Source organism: Solenopsis invicta, chromosome 1 (assembly GCF_016802725.1).
Source record: "Solenopsis invicta isolate M01_SB chromosome 1, UNIL_Sinv_3.0, whole genome shotgun sequence".
Classification (NCBI taxonomy): Eukaryota; Metazoa; Arthropoda; class Insecta; order Hymenoptera; family Formicidae; genus Solenopsis; species Solenopsis invicta.
In genome coordinates this window covers 27,566,547-27,577,293 of record NC_052664.1, presented here as the reverse complement: position 1 = coordinate 27,577,293, position 10,747 = coordinate 27,566,547, and the positions used below count along the sequence as shown (strand labels likewise).

The window sequence follows — 10,747 nt, the reverse complement described above, 5'->3', positions numbered from 1 at the left end:
GAGATCGCGATCGGCTTTTAACTCGTCTTTAATCTCATTTAAAGATCTGTTCGTATCGATCGCAAATGTGAGAACAATTCGAAATGCGGCTTCCTGCGGAAATTCCGTTCCGATCCACCGCGATTGCTGGCAACGGGACTTTACGAGACGCACCTCAGTCGAGGAATTTGAAATAGTCTCGCGTGCAGTCACCTGCAGTCTGACCAATGGAGCGGTGCCAGCGACGATCCTTTCTGTAATAGCACGGAGAGAAACCCTCCAAACGACTATCCCAGCCTTTTTCCTGTAACCGCAAAATGCCACCGCTCAACCGCTGAACGCACACGTACAATCTGCGTACTAATCTGCGTTCAGAAACATCACCCGAGTGATCTCAGATTATCATTTTATCCTTTCAATTCGGTGATCAATAAAGTATCTCTGATGTTTCTGAACACACAGCCCTGCACTGCGCTGCACATGTGGCGATAGCAAAGTTGGAAAGTAACTTTACTCGTAATGCCGTTATCGTTACTTTTTTCTGTCTACAACAACAGTAATGGTAACGTCGTTACATTTTTACGGTAATAAATTCAGTTGTTTACTTTTATCGTTATTTTCGTTTCTTTCTATCTTTGTACCAATTCAATGACTTCACTCATCTCTTCAGTGCGCAAACACGTATGTACAGTAATCGGCATGTCAGATCAAAGTTGCATTAAATGCAATCATACTATATTTTATTCATTTTTATATTTTATATATCTTATTTCAAATATTAAAAAATATTTTGGAAAATACTTTATATTTTAAACTGCATTTCTATATAATGTCATTGTCAGTACTGAAAGTCTATAGTAATATGTACATATATAGCGTGAATTACAGATTTTACATATTCCTTACTTATAAAAATTTATATAGTCTCCTAACATTATTTGTTTTCCAATTAACTTTATGTTTTTTATGTAATTTTATGTAATAATTTGGATCTGGTGATTCGATCGTTTATCCGTGTAATAAAAAGATAAACGAGAAAGATAAGAAGTATATAAATGATTTAGAATTGCGATGATAAGACGTGATGATAATAGTGTTTACACACTATTATGACATTGTTCCCGTATGTTTTGTGATTTTTGTAGATATATTTGGTCGTATGTAACGGGTATTATAGTCGGGTATCAAATAAATACGTATCAGTATTACGTAAACGGTATTCTATAGATTCTATTTCAAAGAAGACTCAGATTTAATCAGAAATAATAAAAATTTTGCTTCGTTCTTTTTACGTGTATTCTTATTTTATCAATGTTATTAGATATCTTTACAATCTTATATTCAATTACTTTTTTCTGTATTATATTATCCGATTTATAATAATTTACATTATTTGTATTATCTACATAAAAAAGATTCGTGTAAATATAACGTAAATAATTTATACTGAGAGAAATATTTAGTGAGATAGATGCACCAAACGTTTAATTAAATGGTGATCAAATGAATTTTATAGTTATAATTATTAAATATCTAATTATTTTGATCAAACAGTCTGTAGCCTTAACCAAACAATTGTTTTTATACAACTTACAACCAAATGGTTCGTTAAATGTAACTAACTTTTTGGTACCGAGTAATTACAAAGTTCATTTGATCACTATTTAACTATAAACGTTTAATTAATATTTCTCTCATGCTTATTTCCATCAATGTAGATTAAGTCGATCTCAGTTCAACTTATTCCTTATCTTTTTCCAATTCTTAGAACTAAAGAAAGCTAAAGAATAAGTTAAACTAAATTCAAAGTTAATCTGCGTTCATAGAAATAGGCAGTGTAGACGTAATCTTAAAATGTATGACATAATTATGTGTCACTTCCGTCACTTCTAAGTATAGACGCGAACCATATCCATTTTGCGAAACACGATTTTATCAGCAGGGTCGCAAAAATGAATTTCACTATAGTTGCATGTGCGAATATGGACGCTGATGGCGGTAGTGTACGGAGATCTCTAAAGTCACTAGATCGTGAGAAAGAGAGAGACGACCGTTCGGAGACAAAGTTGCCAACTCGAGCCCGCAACAACATCTCGTCCATAGCAAAACCCCAAAAGGAACCACTAGTAGTAGCGCTAGTCGTTCATAGAAAAAATTTTACTGTGGAGGGGATGGTTGTTGCGACTTTGAGTTGACAACGGTGCTGTTAAGGTTCTCTCCGGTGACAATTTGCCAATATGGACGTGATGAACGAGAAGATATCGAAAAAGTAAGTAAAATCGAACGCGCGACGTCGGACGAGATTACTGTGTCCGTAGAATATCCGTTTGTCCGGTTCGCCGTGATGCTTTTTGCTGGATCGCTCGCAACGCGCGACTTTTTTCCTCATGGGTGACATAACCTAAAAAGGAAAAAAGTTCGACATGCGGCTTGGCGCCACGCGGTCTTATGTGTTGCCTTTTCTCGTAGATAACGATATCTCGTAGAAAGATCTAAGCGCGTCACATGGTTTAAAGTCTAATCTCGAGACGGTAGCTCGACGCAGCGATCATGCTCGGTACGTTAAACAGTGCTCGCGTTATTATTACGCCGGTAGTGCGAACCTGGCTGGCGAGTTACGGAACGAAGTTGCGTCAGACGTCTCCGCGTCAGTTTGCCACGAAGTGCGTAAATGGATCATTCGATACACGATACAATAATGTTCGATCCTGAGAGAAACGGGCTGAGACAGTATCCTGATTGCAGCGAGTTGAAAAGGCGGCTCAAAGCTGAGCAGAAGGCCAAGGAGAAAGCTGAGAAGGAGACCAAGGCACTCGCAGCAGCGCCTCAGTCCTCTGAGAAAAAGGATGTCAAGGAAGAAGAAATTAGCCCAAATGTAAATTTCAGAGTCTTATAAATTAGAAATTTATACATATATATATATATATATATATATATATATATATATATATATATATATATATATATCAGGACAAACTCATTCTTATTTTATCAAAAGCTTGCAAAGAGTGAACATTCTTCGATTTTATGGATAAATAATTGCCTTTGCTTAAATTTTATATGATTCAACAACTGTTTTCAGTTTTCAATATATCTTCCAAATTCTTGATTGCCATCTATTAGGTTCATTTTTTTTCCACATCCTGGAACTGAACTTCTTACATGGTTTGTCTTTTCTTTTTCTCTTCAATATGAAATGAGATATGGAACAAGAACAAGCTTGTATAATACAAGATTAATCTTATTAAATCTTAAGCTAATTTCAGAAAGCTCTATTATTAATTTTATTACATGTATTTACAGGAATATTTTAAGCTTAGGTCAAATTTGGTTAGTCAACTGAAAGCTATCAATGATAATCCTTACCCACACAAGTTTCACGTGTCGATCTCCCTTGAGGACTTCATCGATAAATTTAGAGATATCGTGAAGGATGGTGAAACACTCGAGAACGAGGTACATAGTATCGCAGGACGTGTCCACTCCATTCGAGGATCTGGTGCTAAACTGATCTTTTATGATCTTCGTGGAGAAGGTGTCAAGGTGCAAGTGATGGCCAACGCGAGGTTGTACGAAAGCGAGGATAAATTTGTAGCAGATACCGCGAAGATTAAGAGAGGCGACATCATAGGCATCGTCGGCAAACCCGCGAAAAGTAAAAAGGGCGAATTCTCGATCATACCACGCTCTGTTACCCTTCTGAGCCCATGTTTACACATGTTGCCACATCTCTACTTTGGTCTGAAGGACAAAGTAAGAAATAAATTCACCAAAAAATGTGATTTTGGATTAAATGGATACTAGAATCGTTGTACAAGGTGAGCCAAAAGTATCAGACCGATAAAATATTTTGAAAACAAGACATATTTTTTTACATAATATGATTCTTTTAATTACACGGAGACATTTTTTTCTCAAATGTTTTCAAGATATTTTAACGATCTGGTACTTTTTGCTCACTCTGTATAATAATTCCATAATTCAATACAACATTCAATGTTATAAAATTACATTATGTGAACATGTACAAATTGTGATAAATGTTTTGGTGCACAACCAGGAAACGAGATTTCGTCAGCGGTATCTAGACCTTATATTGAATGATAAGGTTCGACAAATCTTTCATATACGCGCAAAGATAATTGCTTACATGCGCAAGTTTCTTGATAATATGGGCTTTCTAGAAGTTGAGACTCCTATGATGAATATGATCGCTGGAGGTGCGATCGCCAAACCTTTCGTTACACACCATAACGAACTCAATATGGATTTGTACATGAGAATCGCTCCGGAGTTGTATCACAAGGTATCAGATTATTCTTTCTTTCCATCGAGTGTAAAATAAATCTATTTTTAGAATAAAAAAAAGTAAAGTACAACGATACTGTAAATATTTAATAGATGTTAGTCGTCGGTGGGATCGATAGAGTATATGAGATTGGTAGGCAATTCAGGAATGAAGGCATCGATTTGACTCACAATCCCGAGTTCACTACCTGTGAATTTTATATGGCATATGCCGATTACAATGACCTAATGGAGATCACAGAGAGTATGGTGTCCGGCATGGTGAAGGCGATACACGGAACTTACAAGATAGAGTATCATCCGGACGGACCGGAAGGCAAGGCATACGAGATCGATTTCACGCCGCCTTTTAGGCGCATATCGATGATGAAAACGTTAGAAGAGGTTGTGCAAGTCAAACTGCCCGACGCCGATCAGCTTAATACACCAACGGCAAATAAGTTTCTTAGTGATCTTTGCGAGAAGCACGAAATCGAATGTCCTCCCCCTAGGACATCGGCGAGGTTATTAGATAAGGTAAGACATAGGTCAAATAACGACTTCTGAACTTAACATTTTTAAGTCTAGTAATTTTAATATTCTGTGCATAGCTGAAGATATAAGAAAAAAAAAATACTAGAAATATATATTAAGACATTTATATCTCCCACATACAATAATATTGGTTACTCTAAATCGGAATAGCTTGTTGGAGAGTTCATCGAGGATACATGTATCAATCCCACCTACATCATTGATCATCCTCAAGTAATGTCTCCATTGGCAAAATGGCATCGATCCGAAAAAGGCCTTACTGAACGATTTGAGTTATTTGTTATGAAAAAAGAAATTTGTAATGCGTACACTGAATTAAATGATCCAATCATTCAGAGAGAAAGGTACATTAAAAAATTTAATTTTTGTTAAAAGTTTGTGCCACTATCAGTACGTTTTGAGAGATAAAAATCATTTATTTAAATTATTCAGTTTTATGAACGTTTTAAAAATTTGATTATTTCAAAAATGTGCATATAGGTTCGAACAGCAGGCAAAGGATAAAGCAGCTGGTGATGAGGAAGCACAATTGGTTGATGAAAATTTCTGCACAGCTTTGGAATATGGTTTACCGCCAACGGCTGGTTGGGGAATGGGTATTGACCGATTAACAATGTTCCTCACCGACTCTAATAATATTAAAGTCAGTATATAAATTAATACTTTTAAATATTAATATTTCATTAAGCATTTGAAAAGGAAAATCGAGATTTTGTGAAATTAATTAATAATAAAATATATATAAAGAAAATTGTAAGAAAAATTACAGATATCATTAAAAAATACATTTTTTTATTATTACAGGAAGTATTGTTCTTCCCTCAAATGAAGCCAGATGATCCAAATAAAAACAAGGAAGTAACTGAAGATGACAAAGCGTCAAATGATAGTGCGGAAAAATAAAGTTGAAGTTATTTAAAGAAAAATATATACAACTAAATGATTTGGAAAACACTTAGAAATTTTTTATTGGCGTATAAAGTTATCTTGAATTGATAATTGGCTTCGTATAAAAAAGTATTTTTTTTTTATTTTAATTAAATTAAATTAAAATAATTAAAGTTTATAAATAATGTTTCTTATACATAATGTATTTATTTGATACCCGACTACAACATCCATTACATATAATCAAATATATTTTACAAAAATCACAAAAACAAGAACAATGTCATTATATATATATATATATAAGAGTATCCCTTAATGTGTCTTATCACCGTAATTATAAATCATTTATATTTATCTTTCTCATTTATCATTTTATTATATGGATAAACGATCAAATCACAAGATGGTCCAAATTATTGTTAAGAGACTATATAAATTTTTATAAATTAAGGAACACTCTTGTACTCGGCATTTAAGACTCCAAGATGCTTTACTGAATCGCTTCACAATACGAATTACTAAGCTACATAGTTGAAGAGCCTGTTCGAAAAGTTAAAGACCAAAGTTAATTCTCATGAGTTAAAATGATAAAGAAGTATCCTCACACACACACAGTCTTATCCTTTCTCAAATCAAATCACATCGTTAATTTATTCCACTGTCCGAGTACAGTTTTGAAAAACGCAATCTCAGACATTTCTCGTATGTGTACATTTGATAACCGCTTGAGTCAAAACGTGACTGTTATAACAATGAACACGAAATAGTATACTCAATAAGAGAATAACATATACTTCAATCTCTTTGAACAAGCCAAAGAACATCGAATCTTAATAATAAGTATTAGCATATTTGCTGGCAGCATGTTTATATTGTCTGATATTTATTTGAAAAATAAATATAATTCTATATAAATTTAATTACTGTAACAACACAAGGGCTCTATCAACTCGCATGTAACCCGCCGAAGTATTTATAATAACCTGTACTAATACATTTGAGTAAATATATCTAAACGTCCATACAGTCCACATTCTCGACTCACGTCTAACGCTAAATATAACTTGAAGCCCATTTAATATAGGAAGATCACACACAATAGTGCATGATATGCTAACCGTTTACATAATCTATCAAATACCAAGTTTTGATATGATACTAAAACATACTTTTGTAATATATAAAACTTCAAGATATAATTATATTTATTAAATGTGATAAAAATATACCACATGAATCTACAGCAAATCTATTATTTTAGTAGAATTTATATAGAACTTTCAGTCATGTTTAGCTCTAAATGTGCACTCAATGTGCCACAACTCAGTAAACTAATTGAAATGAACAAGAAAATATTGGTTTACTGATGATTCATTGATATGTATTTTATATTTTTAACTAACTAATGACTGTAAAAAAGAATTCCTAAAATGTGTGTAACTATTAACATTACATCTGTCCAATAATATATTTTATTATATTTTCATTATGCATTTAGTGTAACTTATTGTGTATATTATTTAGTGTAACTGATTATTAATTTATAAAAAATTTATTACATGCATTTTACATTTAGTTCTTTAACAGTCTCTACACACATTTGAAGAATTTCATTTATAAACATTTTATGATTAGTAGTCATCACAATAATGTAAAGTTTAGAAATACAATTCTCATTGGAAGCTTAAATATTCTTCACTGGCAGCTTTATCAATATTTGACTGTATATTTATCGATAATATTATTTTATACTACTTGAAAATTTATATTAAATTTTTCACGTGAAATAAATTAATTTTATTGACTGGGCAAAAACATGTTTGTAAATTGAAACATGCTTAATTCATCTCAATTAATACATTGATCAGTAAGAAAAGTTGAAGACTGTTGTAATGAAATAGAAATAAATTCTAAAGCAGACCTTTATCAACTCTCCTCATCTTGAACATGTTTTGTAACAGAATTGTAATGAGCACCTAACTCGTACATATGACGATGATAAGTCAGTATCACCTTTTTGCCATTACTGTCATCTCCAATGATGTAGGGAGCCCCCACAGCTTGTATAACTTCGATTGGACATTTTAGTATACGTGATAGAACTTGTAGCTATAATAAAAAAATGTTATATAAAAAAACGTTAATACTTCATAAGCCAGAAAAAAATTATTGGAAAATTTATTAAATCTTAGAGCTTTGACAGAATGATTTATAACTTCAAGACATTGTTTAAATCTTAGGAACATACAATTGTCGTAGGAACATACAATAGTCATCCATAACTGTCTTGTATCTCAAACCTTATGATAAAAACAAAGATTTAAGTTATAAAAATATATTATCTTAAAATTATGAGTTAATTGTTCTGCTAAAAACCATAGCCACTAGATGTAGCTTGCAAGGATACAACATTTATTTACCTCAACAGCACCACCCCAAGCACTTGTCTCAGCTACGTCGTTGCAGTACTTTTCATACTCCTCGGGAGTCAATACATCATCAGAATCAGGATTGGAGAGAAATGGCAAGAAGTCATTCATGTTTTCTCTCAAATAGTCAGCAGTCTTTGTTCTGAGATCGTGCAGGCTAAGAGGCGTCTCTCCATTTATTTTAAGCTGATGTGCCACGGCATTATATAAACTAAAAACAAATTCAAGCTTTCACATATCTCTCATTCTCTGCAACATAACTTCAAAAAAAAAAAAGTTTTCCAGTTTTACCAGTGGCCGTCGCTAGGAATTTCGTAGATCATCAAGTCTCGCTCAGAAAGGATCTTCTTTATGGCTTCTATCTCAACATTCCTTTTGCCAAAAACGTTAAGAGCTTCCTGCTCAATGATCCGCTGATTGCGCTCCTTCTCCGCGATCGCTTTCTTCTCTCGTCTCTTCTGCGCTTTGGAAACCCTGTGTGACGACTGATCTGAGCAATTGTCTGTACTAACTTCTTCGCTCGCTTCCGCGGGCTCCGTCTGCTTGTCGTTCAATGTAACATGAGCAAGTCGCCATGTGTTCACCTCCTCCACTTGGCGTTTCTCCAAGTTCTCCTCTAAGCGCCCTATTTCTTCCGTAATCTCTTTCTTTTTTTTCTTGTCACCTTTACAGATGGATTTCTTCAGGATCTGTATTTGCGCTACGATTAAGAAAGATTGAGCATTAGTCGTCCACATTGCGCGAGAACTTTAACCTCAAACATCGAAAAACCAAAGTTATAAAAAAACGATTCAAAAACGAAGCTCGAGAAAATTTTTGTTATCAATCTGAATACCTTGCAATTCTTTGCGTTCCTTCTTGTGCTTTTGCATCAGCTCTTCCTCTGTTAACGCCGCCTCTGCCATCGTAATTTAAATATAACCTCTACGGCCTGCCGTGAGCAAAATTCTGATCGCAAGAACACGTTCACACGTACCACGTTGTTGCTGAGTCGCGTTTCGTCATTCGCTAGAATACAGGCAGAAGCGAAGAGGGAACGTGCCACATGACAAAAATCAACGTGTGTTAACCAATAGTCGTTGTACGTCAGCGATCTTGCAGGGATGATGCGTCATGAATGAATGGCCTAATTTACACCGAACCACGAGCTCTTGATAGTCTTGATACGCGTACTAACAACCAGTACTAACTCGTAACCATGGTATAATGAAATTGAAAAGTTACCCTCATGAAAAAAATTCTACGCAAATTTAAGAATGCTACAAAATTGTATATATTTACATTACATTAAATAGAATGTCGTAATTTTTTGAACTTACATTACTAAAAACAGTTATGATATCAAATAAATTTAATATTTTAGTAAATTAAGTTTATGAAATAACAAAGAAATATTTTTGCATGGAAATGTATTTTTTATTTTACATGCCTCCAGATAAATGAGTGAGGGTGCGCTTACATGAGATTGACGGAACTGTGGAACGTTTGTGATTGGTAGCGACTTTGTTCCGTCGATTCCGCCGTTTTCTTTTTCAGTTTTCAGCGGAATAACTTTTGCGCATGTATTCGTTTTTCACGTGTTGTCAGGAAGAAAAACAAAATATTTAATTAATTAATTAATTATTTATTAATTTTACTAATTCATCAAATAATTATCATTACGATATCGATTTCATGCTATCTCTTGATGCTAAAAACCGCAGTGTTATGTGTAGTCAAGTTTCAGGCGAAATGGGATCACGAATTATTTTGTTCTTTGATAATAACAGGTTCGACTAATTTTAGTAAAATCAAATAATTGAGGTGGCAATCTAAAGTAATCAATATATTTTTCTTCAGCTTGAGCCTGCATTTTCTTCGCAAAATTTGCACTTGCTCCTTGCAATAATCTTTCTGCGTCGGGAACTCGGGATATGAGGCAGCGGAGAAGATGCAAAACACGATTAAACGCGACACAACTTCGCACAATACATCGCATTCGACTGACGACGAATGTTGGCACGAACGCCCGACAATTTACTTCACTTCCGACACTCCACGAAACTCTCGAAACACTCGCTCGTGTCAAAGACTCGTACGGGACGACGAGGATGCGAGTTGAAATGCGCCGCGACGCTTCCCCCTTCCCCTCCGCCTCTAATCGACATACCGACCGATTATGGCTGGCACTACGTAGCAGCGGCGGTAGCGGCGCGCAGCGCGCAGGCGCCAGTCACGTGGTGAGTCATACGTCACGCCACTACGCAGTACGCAGTGCCAGCAGTCGGTCGGTTAGGGAGCACGGCGAAAGGTCGCGGTGCGTCGCATTTCAACTCGTATCCTCGTCATCCCGTACGAGTGTTTGATGGGAGCGAGTGTTTCGAGAGTGTCGTGGACAGCCGAAAGTGAAGTGTCGGCCTTCGTACCGACATCCGTCGTGTCGCGTTCAATCGTGTTTCGCAGCTTCTCCGTTGCCTCTTATTCCGAGTTTCCGACACGCGCGTAAGCACCAGAGGGTTTCGAGAGTTCCGAAAACAAAGGCTCGCGCGTTCGTGCCGAGTATGAATCAAGACGAATCGTCGTGAAGAGAATCTTGGATCCTTCGTGTCGCTCAGACGACAATAATC

The 10,747-nt window shown here is 35.2% G+C and overlaps 2 protein-coding genes across 3 annotated transcripts; one reads left to right on the top strand and one right to left on the bottom strand.

The window, feature by feature from the left end:
* Positions 1-2,066: 2,066 nt before the first annotated feature.
* On the top strand, positions 2,067-5,905 carry LOC105197579 (lysine--tRNA ligase). Of its 2 annotated transcripts, XM_039451432.1 has the most exons (9): positions 2,176-2,248; positions 2,449-2,642; positions 2,725-2,854; positions 3,283-3,732; positions 4,040-4,285; positions 4,381-4,803; positions 4,972-5,165; positions 5,302-5,464; positions 5,626-5,905. In XM_039451432.1, the coding sequence occupies exons 2-9, from the start codon at positions 2,530-2,532 to the stop codon at positions 5,722-5,724; spliced, it is 1,818 nt and encodes a 605-aa protein (XP_039307366.1). In that variant the 5' UTR covers positions 2,176-2,248; positions 2,449-2,529; the 3' UTR covers positions 5,725-5,905. The 2 variants fall into 2 exon arrangements, with proteins under 2 accessions (XP_011162331.1, XP_039307366.1); XM_011164029.3 differs by lacking the exon at positions 2,449-2,642 and having other exon boundaries at positions 2,067-2,248.
* On the bottom strand, positions 5,897-10,260 carry LOC105197578 (deubiquitinase OTUD6B). The gene is made up of 4 exons (XM_011164027.3): positions 8,977-10,260; positions 8,433-8,841; positions 8,133-8,352; positions 5,897-7,821 (listed from the first exon to the last, which is right to left on the bottom strand). Exons 1-4 carry the CDS (start codon positions 9,044-9,046, stop codon positions 7,639-7,641), a joined length of 882 nt encoding a protein of 293 aa, XP_011162329.1. The 5' UTR covers positions 9,047-10,260; the 3' UTR covers positions 5,897-7,638.
* Between the last annotated feature and the right edge of the window lie 487 nt (positions 10,261-10,747).